The following is a 24,456-nucleotide window of genomic DNA, read 5'->3' on the forward strand; positions in this document are numbered from 1 at the left end:
TTATGCATTTTTGGTCCACATTGTGTAGTTTCAGCAATTAAAAAAAGACACTTTGCTAAACCTGACAGAAATAACAAGGGTGAAGTTTATGTGAATGAAGAATGACTGGGCAGAAGAGTACTGATGTCATTTAAAAAAAAAAGAAAAAAAAAAAGACATGCATGTAACCCAGTGAGCGTCAAAAATGATGACATCATACGAGTTAAATTTCTCATTTTTGTCACTGTACCCTGAGCTAAATCAAATATATCATTGTATATATATGTATATATGTATGTATGTATGTAACAGGCTCATAGCAATTATGCCTATCAACCTGCAGAGACCTGAGCTCACCTCAAATGTGGCCACTGCAGCAAAATGCTCCAAGTGGTCAAAACAGTTGTCACTGGTACCCTCAGGCCTTCCCTCTTTAAATAAATATTCCTCAATACTGCTAAAAATACCATGAGCCCATTCATTCTGCAAAAGGCAGCTACCATTTAAGAGAAGAAACAGGTAAAAGTTACAAACAAAAGAGAATTGAACACTGATTTCACTAAAAATTAGTTCATTTCACTCTCGGGGCTTGTTTTTCTTCTTGCTCCCCCCCTGGTTAAAAACATGCACAGTCAGTACAATGTTGGAGGAAAAAAAAAAAAAAAAGAAGAAAAAAAAAAAAAAAAAGACTTTTGCCCCAGGAATTTTAATAAGTGCTTGCCCTTCAAGTATTTAAGCATTGTATCTGAAACAGCCATTGTTTGGCATTTTGACGGTCCTCGCTATGAAAAAATTAAAAAAAGGAATTTATAACAAAATAAACTGTTATCAGGCTGAAAATTACCTCAGAAAATTTCATGGACACAATACTAATAAAAAAAGCTAAGGTAAACGTCTTCATTTTTGTAATTGTGGTTACTGAAATGTAGTCCCTTACTGTTCAAAAATGTAACTAGCTACCCACCACCTCTCACATAACACCCTCTCACCAGGAGAGGTGTTTGGTTTCCTCTTTAACCCATTCAGTTGTGTTTCTTGAGGAGTCCATCTATTGTGCTAACACGGTCATTGGGGCTGAAGTCAGGGCAGATACCATTAGCTGTTTTGGTGGTGGCAGTGCCTTGCAGGTTCAGGGAAGACAGGCTGGGCTTTGTTTGGTGATAGTGGCAGGGACCACTGTGGAGGCCTATGTTTTCTGTGTACAGGTACTCTTCAGAAAAGTCTGGGTGCTGCTCCACGAAGCTTCTGAACTTTTCTGTAAATACACCACAAGAGGGCGACAAAGACAAAAACAATATTGTAAGAGATGCTTTAATAATGTCCAGAGACAAACTGTGACAAAAATGACAGACAACACCATGAACTGTTTTAACAATGGAGGTCAAACATTTTTCTAGCCCTCACTTTTTGAATTTTTAATATAGTGTATACTACCTTGACCCAAATATTGCTAATAGAATCCTAATTTTAAACTTAAGTTGGTTATCAATGACTTGAATTTGTTAGGATTCTTACCAAATGTGATCTTCCCTGTGTCTTCAGCGTCGATGGCGGTAAACAGGTGTGACACACTGAGGTGAGTCACTCCTAAAGCTGTTTTCAGAATAACAGCCAACTCCGTCTCTGTGATGGCACCATCCTCCTCTGCCTCAAACATCTGGAGGTAAAATGTCAAGAAATGCAGATGTCACCTCTGACTTTGCCTTTGACCATAAGTCTCTGACAGGGTTGGCAGGTTAGGCGCCCGTAAGGTCAGTTTTTATGAAATAATCCATGCTATTATAAATACTAAATCTGTGCTCAATGGATTTCATGAAACCCATGGTCGCAGAGCTTGCTCAACTCTTAAGAATGAGGTAAAGCAATTCAAGTGAAAATATGGAAGTGAGTCAAACTCAAACTATTTTGTTTTCTTGCAACCACAGCAGATGATCTGCGATGATAGCCTCCAAAAGCATATTTAAACTGATGTTATGCAGCTCTGAGCATTAATACTAGAAAAAATAAAAACACTATGTGTAAACATGTGTCACTATGTTGTATAGTAATGATGGAAAGAGAACAACTTTATTCCGCTGCCGTGCAAAACCTAAGAGAACCTCCTGTGTATGACATTTTAATGTGGCAAATGTCACGCTGATCCCAACCAAGCACAGAAAACTCTATTCAGCCTGGTGCTCAGTTAAGCGTGAAGCTTGAAACAGAACATACCTTGAAGGCCAATTTCATCGTTTCCAGAGTTTTGGCAGGTCTGCATACAACAGATAAGGCTATCACATATTCTCTGATATCCATGCAGTTATCTTCATGCTGAAAAAGTGAGAGAAAACATAGTGTTACTAAAGATGAAGACAGGCGATGTGAGAAGTACACTCATTTATTTACCTAAGTAGCTGCAAGTGCTCACTGTTTAGGTCAAGAGCACATTGTAGCAATAAAACCTTTATTATTTGTTTGGGTAGTATATTGGAAATGTATCCCTGAATGAGAAGAAAGATGATGTGCTTGGTTACAAAAAAGTATTTGGCATTCAGTCCCTTCCGGTCTTGACAGGGTTTTTATAGAATAACTTGACTATATATCTACGCTCCAAAATGCAGCACATTATTGTTTAATACACACATAGAGGGGTTAAAGCAAAAAAAATCCAGAGCCTGAACTTTTGTGTGTGTGTGTGTGTGTGTGTGTGTGTGTGGTCCTGTGGCGTGGACACATTCGCAGGGTAAAAAACAAAACAAAAAAAACAACAAAACATTATATGGAAATGGATTGCAGATTATGGTGGGCCTTTTGAAACTGCAATAACAAGAAAGGTCAGTAGTAGACAATAGTACTCCACCTCCCTACAATATGGTACTAACACATGTAGCATTTAGGATTACTTTTGAAATCAAGTTTTGCTGCTAAGCTTTGTCCTTAACAGGTCACAAGATGACCTACAATCACAAGGTGACATATTATAAAAAGGTATGTGAAATTCAGTCAGGCATTGGAAGAATAAGATTTGGTTTGCAACCATTCAACTGAGGGTATATCAAAGGACATCGGTTCACTTCTTAAACAGAATATGCATCATTTACACTAGAGGTCGACCGATACCGATTGGCCGATATGTGCTGCCGATTTTTTTGAGCCGGTATTTGGAGCCGATATTGCTTTTTCTCCTTCCAGATGAGGAGCAGTGCTCACACACACACACACACACACACACACCACTGTGATGGCTGCTCCCTCCCACTCTCAGTCAAAGTGTGAGAGAGAGAGAGAGACACACACACACACACACACACGGGACTCCGGGAGCTGAATTGTTGTTGCTTCCAAAACTTGCAACAATGCATGCGCTGCACACGCGTATTTTCAAGTCGCACACGGTCAGTTATTGATACTGGTACATCAGCCGTGGTTGTTGCTCCCAATAACCGCGTTGTGTGTGTGAGAGCGCCAACAGCTGCACTGTGAGTGGGGTCTGATTCAGCGTATACTAGCTTTCTGGAGCATTAAGTGCAGAAGCAAGCACCTGCTTCTCCTAACGTTTTACACCAGCTACCAAAAGGCTTACCGTCTTTTCCGACCTCTTCTATGCATCCATTTAGTTGGAGTGAGATGTGAAGAGATGGTTATGAATGAAAATAATGTTTTTACCTCATCAAAAAGAGCAAACATGTCTCGTAGCAGGTCTGAAACTGGCACATCCAGGAACTGAGCAAAGTCATCCAAGTCCAGCTTCTGACCCTCCAGCTTCCTGGATCTGTTCCCATATTCCTGCAGAACCCTCTCAGTATTTTGGGGCTTCAGCCTGAGACAGTGAGGGAAATAAAGTGTGTGTTAATAACTTGTCCATAGTGTGCAAGTACATTTAGAAAACCAACCATCAAAAAAACAATAGAAAAACACATGAAGAAGAGTTAAGTTAATACAATGCAGGCAGTAGAGCAAAGACTGCTCCCATGATCATATCCTCACAATTGCCAATTCCACTATTGGACAACTAAGAGAGGTGTCTACCATGTTATACTATGTCTGATATATGCAGCCTTTCTAACTGCTTCTTTTGCCAGGAGAAGTTTCACCAGGAATGTGTAGCATGTGTGAAGATCACATTGTCCCCTCTACAGCCCTTCCTTTCCAGACACATGACCAACTACTACTAATGTAGAAACTACTGGCACAACAACAAGAACATGATCCCTGACTGCCTTCCCACCCATGCACACAATCAGTTGCGTACACTGATGGTACTGCCAAAAACTGAATCTGGATCCCTGTGGTGTTGGATGAGTGTTTTACCTCTGTCTCACCCTCATGTCCGTTACTTAGATCTCATTGATAGGTGCAATGTATCGGAAGGTTTGACAGACTCACCTCAGTCTCCTGACGAGCTTGGCAAACTCCAGCAGACAGGTGTCGACTGGCAGTCTCAACTGGCCTTCTGCCATGGCCAGCTGGCAGTCTTCAAATGAATAGTCTGTGATGGGTACCCCCAGGGCTCTGATCATAGCACAAAAGAAACAATGACAGGACATCAGTGTGTGAAAATCGATAAAAGAATTTGCTTTAGACTTGTAAGACCAATATCGCAGCGGATATGGCTACTTTGATGTTGAGAAAAATGCGTTGATTTTTTTGTCTGTCCGCAAGACTTCAGTTTCCTATCTCAGGCTTAAAGTGGTGATTCACATAATGTGGTGTATAATTATACAGGTCCTAAATGCAGCACAGTGTAAGGCAGTTTATGTATAGCAAGGTTGGGTAGAATAGAGGCACAACATTATTATATACTCATATCAGCATTACTAAAAAGGTACTGCTAGGAGATGAGCCACCCCAGAGCTTTGTCCTTTGATCGCTGTAACTGACAAAACCAATCAATTAGGTACTAGGTTGTCAACAGTAACCTTTTTACTTTTGTACATTCAAAGGATTCACTGCCAACCACACAAACAATACATTTGAACTTACTTAGCCATGATGCGTCTCACATTGATAGCAAACAGAGCAGGGTTATTTTTCTCCTCCTCTGAGGGTGTGTAGATAGGGAGGAACTGCAGAGAGAGCAGAAAGCCCAAACAATTTACAATATATGTATTGTCTATTGATTATTGACAAATATGTATTTTATTGCATGAAATGAAGCCTTCAGACTTCAGATATGGACACATTTACACTTACCTCTATCTCAAACTCGTTGTGCAACTGGCAGAGTGTCAGCCACAAGATTTTAAACCTGGATAATAAACAGAACATCATCAAGAAAAATAAATAAACAAACAAAGAGCCTTTATCAGGGTCCATGCTTGACAGGGTTAATAATCTGACGGTGAGGTTATGAGGTCGGTTTTAAAATTCCTAAATTTTTACAATGTGTTGTAAAATGCATCCATCAATCCACATACAATACCCCACAGTGATTGTGTGTGTGTGTGTGTGTGTGTGTGTGTGTGTGTGTGTGTGGGGGGGGGGGGGGGGGGGTTGTCTTTAACTTGCTACTTAAATGACAAATTTGTCATCTTCTAAAAAGGTATGATTTGCTTCTCACAGCATTGTTTAAGTGAGTAACTATTTTTGCTAAAATTGATATTGTGATCTGATAGTAGAACAACATACAGATTAGCTGTGACAAAATCCACTGTTTCTGGGTCCATCCAGTGGTCGTAAAATGATTTGTAAGAATCCACCGCTCCCGAGTCAAAACAACCAATCAGAGCCCGGAGGAGTGTCAAGTGCACAGCACATGCTCTCACTCGACAGCGCTCCTCCCCCGTGCAGTACGTGCTCTCACTGGTCAAACAGGCTTCCTCTCTTACTGTGGAGTCAAGCCTTCACATGCATACAGCATGCACCGCAGGTTCCTCAGTGGGGAGGGGCTTAGGAGGCAGGGCTGAGAGAGAGGAAGAAGGTGGGACCTAGAGGCTATACTCGTTCAAATTTTCTCGCCAAGTCCACTTTTTTCTCATAACTACAGGCTACAGCTTTAAGATGGGACACTTGACAAGATGTATACAAGTAAAAGCATTAGAGTAAAGAGTATGTACACATTTGTTAGTATGAAACCTGAACATGTCATTCTTCGAACGAAATGTCAGTTTATACTCTATACTATGTGCCTACTGCGTTTGTGTTTATGTTAAAGCAATGAGTCAAATTGCATATAGTTCTGCTCAACTGAGCGGACAGACAGCCAACAGTATATAGAGATCCACCATGATGATGGAAGCCAAATCATAACAGGACATAGTATTCTAAGGAGGCTACTGAGACCGATAACAAGGACAGTCTTTCTCCTCCAGCCACGACTAATTTGCTTCCACTCTACTTGAGCGCTCATTGTGGAGATTCTGGTTCAGACCTCAATGTTCGTTTTTCCTAGATAGTTGCCTGCATTTGTGTTGTAGAATTTAATTAATGACAACATATGATACATGGTAGTGTGATATAAGAACCACATATGCTTTGATTTAAAATAAATAAATAAATGAAACTTCTTGAGACTAGAGGTAGACACCATCATCAACCCAACATTTTTTGTCATTTTTCATATTCATTTTGTGTTTCAGTCAGAATAGTTTTGGTCTAAATAATCATCTTCCTGTTCAGTGTGGTTGCTGGATGTCGAATGGGTGAATAATTTATTATATCAATAAACTCACTTTGGTGATAACTGACAAGAAGAACGCAAAAAAAGAAGGTTTGGGCATATTCTATTTACTATAAATCTTAAAATATGGTGAATGTAAATTCATATATATATATAAAAAGTTTCTTAAAAAAATAGTACTTACGCTCCAGGCCCTTGCCACGTCCATGTGATTGTGTCCTGTCCAGAGCAAAAATAAATAAATATTAAATATTTTTTCTCTATGCCTTTTACTTGCACAATTATTTATGGTTGTCTGCACACTGACTGATTACTCAAACACACTGGTTTACATGTAGTTTTAAACAAAAACTACTTGTGTAAACAAAGTCATTCTTAAGGTTTCTACAAAATAGGGGAACGTTGCACAATGACTGCAAACTTTATTTTCATACTGATGGGATGTGACCCTGGGGAGTTCAATAGTTTAAGAAGTTTGAGAACTGGCACCACTGTTAAGATTTGCAAACAAGGCTTATTCTGCACTGGACCCTGCTTAAACAGGATTGGGAGTTTTTATTCGTATTACTTTTCTCTGCAGTGTAGTGTTGATGATTAATTATGGTGAGTGTGTGATGAGTGTGAGAATGATTAATATGATGATGATTATATATTGGACTTTTGCAACAGGCATGTTACAAAAGTCAAGTTATTGCCACTCAGACTATCGGAAAGCTGTCCTTTACACTTCTTTGAATTCCTCTCATAACCAGACTGTGACCACTTCAATTAAATCAACCCATTTAGCCTGAATGTGAGGCACAGATGAGTTTAGTTGACAAAATCAGCTTCACCAAACATCCATATTGAGACCTTTTCGCTAGCAAGCTTTCTCAATATACCTAAATGTAATCATTTTCATGGGTAGTTTATTTAAATGTAATGGGAAATACATTTTGAGCACAACTTGAGCTTAACAAAATACACAATCTGACCACAAAACCAAATGTTGGCTGAAGTGGTTTTCACAGAGTTGTATGTGTGAAAAATGATTTTGCTTCGCTCGTAACATTTTCTCCTTCATGGATATATAAGTATATAAATAAATATATAATATATTTCTTCCCACCATGCAAAAACATCTACACACTGAGTGAGACTTTGGGAAGATACCTAACAACAGGGCATGCTATGTACCGGTATATGTTAAAACAGGAAACCAGAAGATTGCTGACAGACTGGTGGGCAAAAGGTGGGACATTTATTGATCTCAAAGGAAAGCTATGTTTGAATTTGTAATTAATCACACAGTTTACCTACTGCATGTTGGCAGTCGTCGTGTCTGTGCAATGTTTTAATACCAAACAGATATTGATTTGTTGATTGGATTGAACAAAAATGTGACAGCATTTTTTCTACAAAGCTGCATTTCTGAATATATTCATTACACATCTTACCAGTCTATTTGGGTAACGAAACACCACTGGCTGCACTGGTACAGCTGGGATGAAGGCCCCTACAGAGCAAAAAAGACAAGATAAATTGTACTTGAAATTTGATAATACAGATGTTTAAACAATGAATGGGATTGAAAAAAAGAGAAGAGCGACTGCAAATACAAAAAAGAGAACTCAATGATAAAATGTGGTCAGCCAGTGTAACAAATGCAGTTATATAAAGCCTCTTCTGGCAAATAAAGTCCACCAACCATAAAGACAACCGCAGCTCTACCTCACAACTATTTGACATTTATATATCAAATATCTTTGAAATTGAATATGTAAATTGGATATTAATTTAAATTGCCATTTAATTAATTTAATTGCAATGGTAATTTAAAATGCTCACCACACTGAATATGACAATATCAGTGCTGTGATAGGGGTAAACAGGTGGAACCATGATTTCAAAAAGAAAAAGAAAAGAAAGCTGTATAAGAAGAACAATGGTGAAAGAGTTTTACCTGGCTTAAAAGTGATTAGGCAGGATCTATTGGTGCATGTTCCCTCAGGAAATATCATTATCTGAGCAAGAGATGAGATTCACATATTACAGATAAAAGTGACCATATCCAAAATATCATGTTCTGACAGAATTGTGAATTGCTGCTAAAAATGTTACAAAAGAGAGTATGTATGCACAGTCCATCCACTTACCTGAGGCCATTCCCCTCCAGAGTGTGCTCTGCGTTTGATCTCCTCCACAGTCTTCTTCCTGGAGTCCTGGTCTGATCGTGAAACGAACACTGGCCTGATGTATTTAATCAAAGCTGGAAGCCAAAGAAAAAAGAGAGAATGGAGGAAATCCAATACATACAGATGCAATTATTCTTGTGACAGTTAAGAAACTAAAGCTTTTTTGGAGTAGGAGGGTGAAAATTCACATACAGGTAGATTGGGTGTACAGTATAAAACTATAATCTGCAAGAACACAGTCAGACCAGTCAGACATGGCTGGACACATGCCATGTCTGTATTGGCCCAAACAATAAATATTGCTGCAATAAATTATTATTACTGTAAGACAATCTGTTAGATTAAGTACCACAAACACTTCACTGTGCTGGCTGAGATAAGCCAACCAGGGGAGAGAGAGCAAACTCCTCTCTATATCAACCGCCACTCAAACAATGTCCTTAACAAAGCACTTAACTCCAAAATCACTCCAACAGAGCTGTACCGTGGTGAAGAGTGGAAGAATGTGGCTACTCTGAAACATTCCTGTGTGTAAATGTGAATCACATAATTGTAAAGCAACGCTGAATAAAAAAGACCTGTTATGTTGCAATATTATTTGTATAAAGACTAAAATAGGGGGTAAACAGTTAACCTGAAAAAAAAAAAATCTTAATAAGATGCTATATATTCTGTATTTAACATGGTCAGGGGTTCATGGGTGCATCAATCACATGTGTCTCACATGCAAATACAAATGCAAGAAAGGTCTGGCTTTCTCCTTTGATTGTTTCTTTTTGGAGGGCAGGGTGAAGAAATTCCCTTGAACGATCATTGGGAAAATTAACAATCAATTATCGACTGATCTTTTTTTTTTTTTTCCTTAAAAATGCCATGAAAATACAAAATACAGTGTGTTTTTCTTCAATTAAATCTTTACTCCAATAACCTATAGTTCAACAAAAATCCTCTTTGACAAGACAGTTAAAGTTCAACTGTTTAACTTCAACAAAAAAAAGGCAGCACTCCTAAAGGCAGCTTAGTCTGAGGATCCAAGTCAAACCTCTTCACATATCGATCACTACAGTGCTCTTAAACACAATTGAGCCTCTTTTAGAAACAATTCCAAAAAAACATCAAATCTAACAACAAAATAAAAAAATATATTACACAGGGCTGACTGTTTCTGCCAAAATATAACATTAAATGACTCCAAAATGCACCCAGCCGAGAGAGAAAGAAGGAGAGAGAGTGAGAGAGACAGTATTACTTCACAATTATGCTTATTTAACTTATACTAATTTGCAGCGTGTTTGACGTTTATGCATTTGTTTTTGTTTCTTGCAGCATTTTTTTTTATTTGCAGCGTGATTTTGTAGTTGCATTTGTTTTGACTTTTGTCTGTGTTTTGGAGTTTGCATCCTTTCTGTACTAGCCGTTTTCCCCCAAATGAAGCGGTTGGCCCCAGTCGGCCACTGTAGTTTTGTCTGTCTTTGGTTCTGCATTTCTTATGTATTTGCAGCGTTTGACCGTTGCTGCGTGTTTGCCCTTGTCTGCCACCGTAAAGACGTCTTATTACTGTCACATAGTAAAATTCACTGCATTGCTTCAGGACTCACACTATGCAACACAACCTCTATTTGATACCAGCGTTTAATCGATAAAAATGTAATTTGATCGACAAAAATCTTAACGATCAATTATCGATCATCGATTGACCATGCCCATCCCTAGTATCAACACATAAATCCATATCCGTACATTTCTTTCCATATATTTATTTCCCTCAACAGATTTTATTGGAAGCAGGCTTATATTAGGGAGGTCTGTATTTCTAACTCCCTCTGATACATATATTTGCTTCTCCTTGTTCATTGATCTGTTCCACTTGCTCTGATAAATTTAGTTACTGCATTACCAGTAATCCGTACCAGAGTCTTCCACTGACCAAGCCAACTAACTTCCGCTTTGCCCTTCTCCAACTGGACTGGAGTTAAACAAGTAAACTGATTATATGTGGGTACTGTACTGCTGGTCACATAGACCAAGCTATATAATGATGACACCTAAGGCTTTGATACCAGTTGTGATACTTTTTTTTTTTTTTTAAACTATGTCATTTTTATAGACAAAATGATTAAATCGAGAAAATAATTGGAAGAATAATTGATAATGAAAATAAGCATTAGCAACACACAACTGTCCACTCACCACTGTATAACTTCCATTTTTCTCAAGAACAATGCTACAGTCTACAAAACGTTTTCTCAATGATGTAACATCACTACTATCAATTCCACTTTCCTTCTTGAGGATTGGACTGAATAAAATAATAAACACAATTTTGTTGCATATGATTTGCATAATGTAGAATCTGGATCAAGTCAAAGGGTGTCTCTAACATTTGAGACCTGCTAAACAGAGCTGACCTACAAAGAGAAAAATGTACAAGGAAATGAAATGAGGAACTGTGACTAGACAAAGACTGGTTGTAGATACTCAATATTAGATCTGCAGGGGTGTTGTCAATCACAGAATCTCACCCTAACCCTAACACAAATGGAAAAAATAGCAAAAGCAATGTTTCTGCTGGCCCTGAGACAGAAAAATCAAAAAGAAAAAGAGAGACACAAGTGAGAGAAACATAAGATAAAAGGAGAGAGTGAGGCCATGAGAAGAAAAAAACTGATTCAAACTGTGAGCTGTCTGCCGACAGGAAGGGATTAGGTCTTGAGCTAGTACCCTGAGAGACACTACACACGTCACTGTGGCTGATCAGGTCTTAATGCTTATTCTGGATTCCACTTGGCCACGCATTGGTGCCTGGTTCCTACTACAAGGCTAACAAGACTAGTCAGTCTAAAGTTACAAAGGTACATTAATGGTTGATCTTCATTAGCATTTTTAGAACAGCCAAGTGTAGAGGAAGCAGACACAGACATACAAAAGAAACTTGACATTGTCAGATGTTCCTCCCTTGCTCACTCCCTCATCCTAATGAACAGTTAACTCAGGCACTGTGCTATAACCCTGAAACACTGTAATACGCACTGTACCTAAAACTTTTAGTCCAAAATACAAAATGTGCAATACATTTCACTCACTACTGTATATCTGAGTATGCTGTATACTGTACATAACCACCTACTATATGTATATAAATCACACTTTTTTTCTTTTACAGTTCAATACTAATGTCATCACTCCTTGCACTATTCCCTTATTTGCCCTGTTTGTATCCTGTTAATAGCTCACAGAAATGGTTGCGTTTGTTTTTATTAATTCCTTGTGGAAATTTCTGAAGCCTCTTGTGTTGTCATTCTGCTTAAGTAGAACCACTACACCGGAGTCAAATTCCTTGTAAGTATTTACTGTTTATTTCCCTTAGATTCCTTCATATTAGGTGATTGTATGTTGATGAAAATAATTTAACAATGAGCAAATGTGTCGAAATACACTATATTGCTAAAAGTATTGGTTCACCTGCCTTGACTCACATATGAATTTAAGTGACATCCCATTCTTAATCCATTGGGTTTAATATGACGCCAGTCAACCCTTTGCAGCTATAACAGCTTCAACTCTTCTGGGAAGGCTTTCCACAAGGTTTAGGAGTGTGTTTATGGGAATTTTTGACCATTCTTCTAGAAGCACATTTGTGAGGTCACACACTGATGTTGGACGAGAAGGCTTGGATCTCAGTCTCTACTTTAATTCATCCCAAAGGTGTTCTATCGGGGTTGAGGTCAGGACTCTGAGCAGGCCAGTCAAGTTCATCCACACCAAACTCTCTCATCCATGTCTTTGTGGACCTTGCTTTGTGCACTGGTGCACAGTCATGTTGGAACAGGAAGGGGCCATCCCCAAACTGTTCCCACAAAGTTGGGAGCATGGAATTGTCCAAAATCTCTTGGTATGCTGAAGCATTCAGAGTTCCTTTCACTGGAACTAAGGGGCCATGCCCAGCTCCTGAAAGACAACCCTGCACCATAATCCCCTCTCCACCAAACTTTACACTTGGCACAATGCAGTCAGACAAGTACCGTTCTCTTGGCAACCGCCAAACCCAGACTCATCCATCAGATCGCCAGATGGTCAAGCACGATTCGTCACTCCAGAGAACGCATCTCCATTGCTCTAGAGTCCAGTGGCGGCGTGATTTACACCACTGCATCCAGCGTTTTGCATTGCACTTGGTGATGTATGGCTTGGATGCAGCTGCTCGGCCATGAAAACCCATTCCATGAAGCTCTCTACGCACTGTTCTTCAGCTAATCTGAAGGCCACATGATGTTTGGAGGTCTGTAGCGATTGACTCTGCAGAAAGTTGGTGACCTCTGCGCACTATGCGCCTCAACATCCACTGACCCTGCTCCGTCATTTTACATGGCCTACCACTTCATGGCTGAGTTGCTGTCGTTCCCAATCGCCTCCTCTTTGTTATTATACCACTGACGATTGACTGGAATATTTAGGAGCGAGGAAATTTCCAGACTGGACTTGTTGCACAGGTGGCATTTCATCACAATACCACGCTGGAATTCACTGAGCTCCTGAGAGTGACGCATTCTTTCACAAATGTTTGTAGAAACAGATGGCATGCCTTGGTGCTTGATTTTATACACCTGTGGCCATGGAAGTGATTAGAACACATGATTTAAATTATTTGGATGGGTGAGTGAATACTTTTGGCAATGTAGTGTATGTTCCTAATGTGCAGTAAAAGGAAAAAAATTACAGAACCTTTGCAAGCAGCAATACTCAGGCTAGTAAAGTGGCTGATTACTTAGTAGGCAGGGCAGGAGGAGGCTAAAATAACACTTAATTTTAATGTCCAGCTGCTATGTGAAAAAGATCATTTCCTCTAACCTTATTAAATTGATGAGTCAAACATTTTAGTACAGGTTAAAATTTTAGGATGACAAATCTGTCAATAATGCGAAATGAATCAAGGGTTCATGGATATTATGTCTGACTTTTCTCCCTAGCATTAGGTATTTTAAAAGATGTTGTAACTTACTATCAAGTTATTCCCTGCCCCTGTCTGAATCTGATAATTTAATCCATAACAGAACATTTTAATTTTGCATCATTATCATGGATGGTCTAATGAAAGGTCCAATGGCATATTTTTAATCACAATTTCTGCACTTCCACAGCAAGGTATGTGAACTTTTTGTATCTACACATATCCTGGTATACATTAGCTATGGGAGTTAGCCAGGCTGTACCTGGCTTCAACTCTATAAAAATTCTCAGTTAAGCAGACTGCAAACACCAACAGCAAAATCATAGAAACTACCCTTTACAAAGTAGCTTCGCCTGAAGCAGAGGCTAAAACAATGTGGCACATGTGGCTGAACAAGTTGGGGTAACAACTCTACCTATAACAGTCATAACAGTTTAACTTTTTTAATTTTTGTTTTACCAATTACACTCATAAAGTAGGGAATTGTCATAAAGCTAACAATACCAGCACGATGCCCATGTGTGTGTCTGTTACTTACTGCCCCAGAGAGGTATGTCCTTGCTTTCGGCCTTCATGACAATAGAAGCCATTGTCATAGTGACTGGGATGGCATCAAAGTAAGAAGAGTGGGGTGCCAGGGTGAGGATGGGTGCCTCTGCAGGCAATGCCCTTCGCCCTTTCACTGTCATCCAATGGAAACCTCCCGCAAACCACATGACCCGCATGATGATCTTCAGAATTATGTCCACCAGTCTGAAAATGAGATGATTCATGTGTGAGGCTCCCTTTTATTTCAATTGAAAATGGAGACAAATACACAAACCGAATGGTATATTATACTTCAGCATCAAACATTCAATGCAACCATTTCTTAGCCCCTAGGCATTAAAACAGCATAACACTATGGCTAAAAGTATTGTAAAAGTATAATATGGTAAATGCATAGATGCATATGTCCACTGATACCAAGAGGCTTGGAAGAGGATATTACGGCTGAGTGAGTTCAGGATTGTTTCATCCAACATCATCATCAACTATACAGTGTAAGAGTTATGGTAGACGATAAATAGGACAACATGAGTAAAAACAACACCATGACAATAAGAAACAAGTAGGGATGTCCTGATCAAGCTCCTTAGGGACCCAATCCCTATCTTAATATGAGTCTTAAATGACACAACTACCAAAGTTCAAAATTACCTTTTTTGTCCACTGGCCAAATAGCTGGTGAATGTTCAAATTTTGTTCTTTTGGCCAATGAGTGAGGTGAATCTACCAGTCACTTGCATATTTCACCAGCATCGACTGGTGGCTGGTGCTAATTTTGTTACCTGACAACAACCCAATTCATTCTGAAAGATGTTCAGTATAAATAGTAAAAATAATTATATACATAGCAGCAGAAACCATGCAATGATGAAGAATCTGACACATTGTTATAACAGAGCACACCTTATCATTACAAGGAGATTATTTTAACTGTGTCTCCATACACTGTAAATGTGTCTCCATACACTTATGAGATGGAATCAGCCAGATCTCATTTTAATGAGTATGACTTCTCTGTTAATGTTGTTGGAAGTACAAACAATGTTTGACTGAGCATAGGCACGGGGCTTGCAGAAAGCACACAAATCATCAGAGCTCTATTCAATCTGTGTATTTTACCAATCCAGGTATCAGAAGATAAAAACATTTTCCACATTTTTAAATGCTAAATTTCACTTGTGTGCACTGTAGTGAGTCTGACTGTAGTGAAGGAAAGCAGCTGTGAACTAAACACAGTACAATACAATAAGAAAGAAATTGGCATTCAATCAGTTATTAGCTGATAAATACCCATAAAAAATATGCCTGGATGAGGTCCAATACAGCTCAGGACATCTAAAGACAACACTGTAAAACTCCACTTTGTGTAGAGCCTGCTATCAGTTTAACCCCACTGACTTGGTGTTCTCCTACACTCCTGCCTTGCTGCCCTGCTAGCCAGTCCTAGTTCATCATGTCAAAAGCTAGACTGTCACCTCTAGGGAAGCTCCCCTCTTAGTTCTGAATTGGAATTCCAAAATTTTACCGGGATATTTTTTAACGTTGGTTCTTTTATTACTGATTTAATATTTTTTGGTGTAACTTATGGTTGTGGTGCAGGCTCTCCTTTCTATAATCTCCTATGCTCCCTGTGTTGGTGTTTATCTGGCACACACACACACACACACACGCACAGACAGACACACACAGACAGTGGAGAGCAGAGCAGAGAGGCCACACTGGAGACAGTGAACAAGGTGAAGTGAAAGATAATGTAGCCTACATATCATTTTCCTTGAGCTGATCACAGCTACACTTATGTTAAGTGCAATAAAACCCTTATTTGTAAACAAAACAAACAAGTACATTTCAAATTCACCATGTTTTCATGTGCTTTGCCCGCAGTCTCCTATCCACTGCTGGTATGTTTTATACAACCACAGTGTGCTGGTTAGGCTGATGGTGAAGTGTTAGTAACAAACAACAGCTACAATGAAAGCTCTCTGTGTGTAGCTAGAACAAAAGCTAAATGGTATGGAGCCCAACTGTTTAGCTTTTAAGTTTGTACCATATATAAAAATCTGGCAATTTCTTGTAAACCTTTGGCTACTGACTGAGACAGCAAGCACCCCTCCAAACCAGCCCCTCCTCCCCCTACCAGCAGTACCTGCAGGCAGTGAAGCACAACAGCTGCAGAGGGAGGAGGACTAAGGACAGAGGACAGGAAGAACGACAGATAGTGACTGACTTCTAAGTTCTTAATTAGGCGTCAAACCCCACAGGACACACATATGTACACACGGTTGTGCACCTACCTCCTCCAGAGGCACTGGGGTTCCACGGTGGTCTCGGAGCGTCCTACTGAGGCCAGGAAGGCAAAAGGCCAAGCCAGCAGCATCATGAATGCAGCTATGAACAGACGGATGGGGAATAGTGTGACTGTCATAAATGCTATCTGTAAGAGAAAGGAAAAAGGAAAAGGATTAAAGCAAAACAGAGCCAACTCAATGCAGTCATTTTGGTACAGCCTCAATTTGACTTTTGTCTATGCAGTATTTCACAATGAGTTGTGGATGCCTGCCACCAGAAATACAATGCCTTGTGTATAATGTATGTGTATGACAGTGCATTTATCATCTACCTCAGTTTTAAGTTATCATAGGTGAAGCCTCATGGTTTTCAGTCATGCTTTGTTCACTAGGTGCAGTGAGTAAGCATTACACTGCTGCTGAAACCAACTCATCAACTTCTACATAGCCCTCCACAGTGAATGCTTTTGTGAAGGCAGTTGTAGTAGGTGCTGTTTCTAGTTGTAGTATCAAGAACAAAATCTATTATATTATACCTCTAACGAAGTACAATAAAGAAAAGCACATCAGACAACAACAATTACTTTATCTTATAAATACTAATTAACTAACTGGTGACCTTTTCTCTAATTCACCTGTCCTATACAGTACCTCTGGTCACAGTAGTCTAAAAGGGGCTCAGCAACACAAAATGCTGGCAATCCTACCCAAGAGCCTGCATATCTTATGTGCATAATGCCGCTTCTCCACTATACAGTTCTAGCACTACTCAACTCGGCTTGGTTTGGTACCAGGAACAACCTTTCCCATTACTATAGTACCTACTTAATGTGGGCAGGGTCGTCATAGCACGGCTGTGCGAAACTGCCGTGACTTCCCTTTATACGCGACACAAAGACATGAACAATGGAGGACATGGAGGCGATGGTGTACTTGCTGCTGTATGTGGCTTTTTGTCACACACAAAGCAACAAAATTGAGCCGTATGGCTGTTGCTGGGATTTAAAAATGCCGGGTTTGATTCTTGTGGGGGACAGCTCATGACTCTTCCAGTGACAACTCTTTTGACCAATCAGTGGCCGGCAGTCTGTTGGCGTCACATTTAGTATCGGCTCGGCTCGCTTGGAACCTCAGCAGAGCAGGTACTAAAAAAGTACCAGGTACCAGGTACTATCCCTAATAGAAATGCAAAAAAAAACGAGTCGAGTCGAGTAGTGCTAGAACTGTATAGTGGAAAAGCGCCATTAGACAACTGAGATGAGATGGCATGTTGCCATTACATGGTGTAAATTATATTCAAGTTCCACAACGGATATTTACCACCCCAATTCTTAACACCCCACCCATACAGCGTAAGTACATTTAAACTTGTGTCTTCAAAACTATCTACAGCCACATATACTAACATGGTGATTTACACATTACTATAAATATGTTCTTTACTCTTGAAGGCTCAGACAAAGCATGGCACTTCATTGTTTGGATCCAATGGTGACTCTTTACCAAACAGTTTTTTATGACTCCCTGATAGCTGCGCTTATCTTCTGTCAATATTTGTCTTGATAGCAGCCACTACAGAGGAACATGGAGTCTTATCTAAAGAGAGCTCTTGTCTGACAGTACAGTCAATAGAGATCAATCAGATTATTGCTTACATGGGACACTGACAATATGCAACAGGCAGATTCTGCTAACAAATGAACAATTGGAAAGTGGTTAATGTTAAAGTTACACTTTTATTTAAAACATAACATGGTAGAAATAGAGTGATAAAATGAGTGCAAAATGTCACTTTGCAACTGTCACCGCAGAGACACGCAACCCTCACTTCCTTTTTCTTTTCCTCCAAACTGTTTACTTTCCCAAGATACATGAATTAATTATATAACTTGTCTACTTATCTCTTAACAAATAAATGGTATATAGTTTTAAACAAGAGAAGACAAATCATGCAGAATGTACTTTTTGCTTTGATAAAAAGGGCCTTTCTGAGAATATCTGAGAACCATTATATGGTGCATTTGTTAAAAAATGTATTCAGACTCAAAGCATAAGAATGCATGAATGTCACATAGAATTAAAGTAGAGGCAGTGTTAGTAAGGCCGAGAGATTATTTCAGAGTGAATTCAGGCACTGTACTAAAAGGCATCTTTAAATTGATGCAACAAAGCTTGCCAGTCTTTTAGAAGTGAATAGGAAAAACAAAACATACATATGAATCTGGTCTGATATAGCCTTACCTGGAAAAGTGTACTATAGTTGCCAATGACGGGCCTACATTATTATAATTCTGTGAATGTTGTACAAATTGAATTGGGACTTCTTGTTATCAAAAAAAACATGCAAGCAAAAAAAAAAGGAAAAGAAAAGAATTACTGCATTGTATCGTTTCACTTTTACTAATCTCCACTCTGATGAAGGTCTTAACCAATCACCATTTTTAACCTTTATCATGCAACCAACGGTGATGAGAATCGTCCTTGTGAATACAATCATCTGTTCTGAGTCTTTCATGGGTGCATGTTTTTGTGTTGTTTGCCCCTAACCCAAATCAATTTTATATCAATAAGTGATAGACAAAGTTTTTTTAATCTTGTGTACTCTTCAGCAACTTGCAATATAGTCTTAAAAACATTGTGAAAAAGAATAGAGATAAGATCGTGATCCTGCCTGAAAAAATTGTTGTGATGTTTTTGTCACATTGCCCACTCCCAAGTCACACCACCGCAGTCACCCAGATGAAAAATAGCATTACATTTGTGTGAAATAAGTGTCTCGGATATACAGTAAGAGAGTAAGTATAGCAGTAAGAACATTAAAAATAGTAATATAGAGCTAGAAAGCTTTTAAGACACAAATACAGTAAGAGAAAGAAAAGTCCTTGTTTGAAGCCTTTTTAGGATTTTCTCGCTGACAGGCAAACCTTATACAGTTGATTATTTTGATGTCAATCCAAGGTTAAAAAGGAAGAGCAATCTACATAGTGTGGGAATAAGCTATTGACTTATTGAAGCTTTGGCAGGATCAAATCAGATTTAGGCCTTTGTTGGGTTTCCCCAATAAATCACACAGGAATGTAAAGGCTTGTCAATGCTAAACTGGGAATTACATTAACTTTAAAACAGATTAAGACTGTAATGTTTGCTGATATACCTAAATAAGTAACAGAAACAATGCAGCATGTTCTCAACTTCTCACATTAGGACTATGGCAACTCAGCAGATCAATTAAATGAATTCGACCAGTTGCAAAATTGGAAGAATATCTGAATTACAGTATAGCCTATTAATAAGGACCTGAGCAAGCCTACATAGTTTCAGTGATCAAACAAAGATTGGAGCAACTGACAACTGAAGCTATTAGTCAGATATTTCCATTTTATTACCCAAGTGCCCGCTTTTCTGGACAGGTGTCCCCTATGCCCCAACATTACAAAACTTCCCAGGTGAGCGAAAGAGTGAGATGTCTCCAGTTCCTCTAAATGGTGTACTCTACTGTACAGACTTTTGCACTGTGAGCAGCTATGCCAATTTGGCTTACAAACAGGATCGTTTTTAATTCAGATACAGCCTATTAGCTCTTGAGCCTTTTGCCTATTCTTGTGGGCAGCAGCTTATCATCCAAAACCAAGCATACCCTCATGGCCTGCGTTAATCCAACAAAACTCATCTGGTCCTATTATAATCTGCAATCTGTACGATTTGTATGGAGGGTTTTTATAAATATAACATAAACATTATACACTGACTAACCAAAATACAATTTGGACCCATTTTCAGTCTGAGACCAACCATTCAAACCCTAAATGCTTAAGTTTCATTGTAATAATTACTTGGTGAAACAATCCCGAGCCATTTCTGTGCCATTCATTTGCACCTTCTCAACCAGCACCAGACTTTTACAATAGATGAAGGGCATATACTGAACTTCCAATTTATCTTCTCTTTGAATCCAAAAGTGCTTTGGCTGGTTCATAAAATCTTTGGACACTACTGCTTTTTGCTCAATACTTCAATGTTTCTGTTCATAGTCTTCCTTACATTACTGTGGATGTGAAAGCAAGACAAATGCAACATGCAGAAAAAAGTTGATTCAAGTTAGATCAGAACAACTAGGAAACAAATGTCCATCCTTTCATGAACCATTTGTGGTTCAGCCTTTATTGTTTACAAGGAACCAGTTTCAAGGGCCTGTTTTCTTTCCTAGAACATAACACATGAATGCCACAGTGCAGGAAATAGGGGAGTTCTGTGTAACATTATGCCATTCATTTTTGAACCACATATAAATCAAACAAGTAATACATCATAACTTTTGAGTAATTAAATTGAAAAACATGAAACCAATGACTGCAAGGAAGTAGTCTACAATTTAACACCATATACAATAAAGACTGAAAGCTCTCAATCTGACATGCAGCTGCACTGCATGTCATCCTTGTAGAGCAAAACTGTAAAATTGTATGAAGTGGCCATTTGTGGTTCAGCTTTTAGCATTTCCAAGAAACCAGTTTCGAAGGCCTTATTTCCTTTCTTTGCTAGACCATAACACCTAAATGCCACTGTGTGGTAATTAGGGGCATTCTATGTAACATTATTACAAACAAAAAACAAATGTATTGAATTATTTTGAAATTAGATTATCATAGTATTGTGATATGGCCAAAGAGTTGTCTTTTCCTGGTTTTAAAGGCTACATTACAGTATTGTGATGTAATTATCTTAAATTATCAGACTGTTCTATTATTCACCATTGTCCTTTTCGTTATCATATCCACATTCATGACTACTTATAAAGAATCTTGTATCTTGTGAAAACACCACTAGTCATCCTTATAATATTGTCATAATACTGATATTGAGGTATTTAGTAAATATTATATCACAAATATTGTGATATTTGATTTTGTCCATGTCACTCATCTGTAATTTGTGATATTGAGCTATATACATTAAATTAAATATACTAATAAAATTGACTAATACTGCAATTTTTGTAAATATATGGTAGTTTTATGAGATAAACTAGGAAGCCTACCTATTCTCCTGGCCATGATTTACCAGTCTTGGCCAAAACAGCCTGGAGGAGAGTAATGTGTGAGAACCTCCCTAGGTCACTATTCTTCTTTGTAACAAGATACTCTAATATACCTGCTAAGCCAGAGCAGCCCTATTCATAACACTGAGGCTCTTCCATTAGATTGAAATGTGTAATAGAAACACCTTAGCTGTCCCATTTATGCACCATCTAGACTATATAGTCGTCCACAATCTTTGTGGTAACACTCTGAACCAATAAGGTTTAGGGTTAGGGTTAATATAATTAAGTATATTTTACCAATAAAAAAAAACTATTATTTTCCACCCAATAAAATACCCATAAGCTATTCACTTAAGCTACTGATAAATGCTAACTCATGGCTCAGAGTTGAAACACACACACACCTCTAACTACAGTATTTGAGCTATTCTGAGAGATGATATGAGGTGAACTGCACAAGGCCCACATGTGCCTCCAAATTTATAAGCAGCAGCCTAGTTTAAAAGAACACGGTAATTCAATGCATACCAGTACACAGTAATGAGTTGAGGCTTCCTTCATCTGTTCACTATGTGACATGTTGCAACGTTAAAAGGCACAACAACTTCCTTGTCTGAAATACCAATCAAGATGGCTTATCTGGGACACCTTGTCATCTCTGTGAAGGCTGCATCCAAATAATACATCATAACTTTTGAATAATTAAGTTAAACAAGTATTAAACCAGTGACTATGAAGTTGAAGTAGTCGACAATTTAACACTATAGTATTCAATAAAGACTGAAAGCTCTAAATCTGATTAACAACTGCACTGCCAGATAGGTGAACCACATGTTATCTTTATGGTGCAAAATTGTAAAAATTTATGAAATGGTTAGTGTATTTCAAAAAACAAATAGGCTATGTGTGAACTCTAACAGCTGAGGAAAAATATGTTCAAGTGGTAGATTGGGGGGGGGTGAACATGACTGTCAGTTTTCCATCCCAATTATCCACCCCCCACAGTCACACGTGTTGGCTGCTGGTTCAGTGGGACACACCAAATCTGCGTTAATCAACAAAGTAGGATAAATGCAATGGAAGATACACAACGGCACCGTATTTGAAATAAGTGGCGAATGCAACAGAAACATGGAACCTTAATGAAATATACTAAACTGGATCTTTGTTTTTAACAGTTTAAGATAACAGTTAAAGAGCATCAAGCTGAGGCCCATCCTGCAGGCGGCCATGCTCATCTAACTGTATTTAATTTTAGTAGATTGTTGGCGGATTCCTGAATGAGATAGGTTGGTTTTCATTTTTTTACAGTGATATATGACATTCATACCGACGCTGCAGCTGAATACCCAACCATTACCTAAAAGACTCACACAGCATTAAAGCAAAGCGTGCAAACCAACATGACAGAAGAGAGAAAGCAACATGTATGCAGCTAATGTTAGCTGGCTAGCTAACACTAGCTCAGCTGACTGTATGCACACAGGAAAAAAATCAGAGAAGTTAAATGATGGTGACAGCCTCTCCGCTGTGTCGTTCAATAAACTATTAAACCAGCATGTTAACGCGTCTATAAACCAATTGCATGCAAACATAATATTACCTTTGCCTTTTCCAGAGGGGTGAATTTCAAGACGTGTACAAAAGGGTTTCTGAACGGAGGAGCTTGGTCCATCTTCTTCCCGTCTCCCTCCGCCGCACATTGTCTGTTACTCGGCAACCTCATTCTTGCAACAAGTAATGTTAACGATAGTCGGTACTGCAACTGAAATCTTAAAATTCACAACAGAAAACTGAGTCTGCCTGAATGGAAGAGTATTCACGCACAACGCAGTTTCCCCTTATCTGTCTTGCACGGTGGCTAATTGAGGTGGCAGTGCAGGGTTATTAACGTTATCTTCCTTTCCCGGACAGCATGGAGGGATAATGGTTAGCTCAAGGATTAGCTGGGGATATTTGAAGTAGCCGATATCTTTCTGCAGACAGTGCACAGGACTCCGTCCTCCACACCTTTTCCCCAACCAGCCCGCTAGCTCAGGATGCTAACGTAACCACGATTTTTCTCCCTTGACATCGCGCATGCGCAAGACCATCATTCGACTCCAAACTGTGTCGAGCATCTCTCTGAAGATGATGGGATGTTGCCTAGAAGTACCCAAAATACTGTACATTTCAGAACTTCAGCATACATTAATTTTCTACTATTAGAGATAGAGATAATATGAACAAATCATTTACAAGACAGGCATACGTAAACCAAACACGATTGGAAAGCAAAAAAACAATTGTTGCTTTATTTTGTGTTCATTCCATCTATTCAATTTATACAAATTAAAATGTAGCCTAAGTTGTTGTTGTTTTGTTCTGTTTTTTTTGTTTGTGTGTTTGTTTGTTTTAAAGCTCCCAAATCTACAGTGAAATATACATTTTGTAGGTTATTTTAGATAGTTAATTGGAAATTTATATTAAATGTATGAAGTATTTGTATTGTATTGTCCCATATTTTTGCATACATGTACATTTCTGAAATATAACAACACACACCAGTAAACAGGCTGTCATTACAGGGCCAATCCTCATCAAAAACTGAACACAGGGACTAATCAAAAACCACCGCATTGCCGGACATTGCTACAACTTAATGTGTGTGTGTTTTGGTCAGTCCTTACAAGATGTTGTGATTGTATTTTATCAAGAAGACAGATATCACAGCACATATATAGCAAATGGTAAAATATATATCTGTCTGTATGCCTGCCTGCCTACTATCTATCTGTCTTTCTTCATATCTATCTATCTATCTATCTATCTATCTACCTATCTACCTATCTATTTATCTATCTAATCCACCTATGGCTCTCTGTTGATAACTGTTAATA

At 38.7% G+C, this 24,456-nt stretch overlaps 1 protein-coding gene across 1 annotated transcript; it reads right to left on the minus strand.

The window, feature by feature from the left end:
* Positions 1 to 1,001: 1,001 nt before the first annotated feature.
* On the minus strand, positions 1,002 to 23,303 carry LOC128366845 (lysophosphatidylcholine acyltransferase 1). The gene is made up of 14 exons (XM_053327613.1): positions 23,181 to 23,303; positions 16,543 to 16,682; positions 14,238 to 14,452; positions 8,713 to 8,825; positions 8,520 to 8,580; positions 8,014 to 8,072; positions 6,762 to 6,796; positions 5,152 to 5,206; positions 4,942 to 5,024; positions 4,345 to 4,470; positions 3,625 to 3,778; positions 2,191 to 2,289; positions 1,495 to 1,636; positions 1,002 to 1,234 (listed from the first exon to the last, which is right to left on the minus strand). Exons 1-14 carry the CDS (start codon positions 23,301 to 23,303, stop codon positions 1,002 to 1,004), a joined length of 1,638 nt encoding a protein of 545 aa, XP_053183588.1.
* Positions 23,304 to 24,456: the final 1,153 nt, after the last annotated feature.

This window comes from Scomber japonicus, chromosome 10 (genome assembly GCF_027409825.1).
Source record: "Scomber japonicus isolate fScoJap1 chromosome 10, fScoJap1.pri, whole genome shotgun sequence".
In the NCBI taxonomy this organism is placed as follows: Eukaryota; Metazoa; Chordata; class Actinopteri; order Scombriformes; family Scombridae; genus Scomber; species Scomber japonicus.

Bases quoted from the DNA above. Each gene is read 5' to 3' on its own strand.
- LOC128366845 (XM_053327613.1), bottom strand. From the start codon at position 23,303: ATGAGGTTGCCGAGTAACAGACAATGTGCGGCGGAGGGAGACGGGAAG. The intron at 8,826-14,237 runs GTAAGTAACAGA...TTTGGCTTCCAG, and splicing joins GGACATACCTCTCTGGGGCA to CTTTGATTAAATACATCAGG. The intron at 8,581-8,712 runs GTAAGTGGATGG...TCTCTTGCTCAG, and splicing joins CTGGAGGGGAATGGCCTCAG to ATAATGATATTTCCTGAGGG.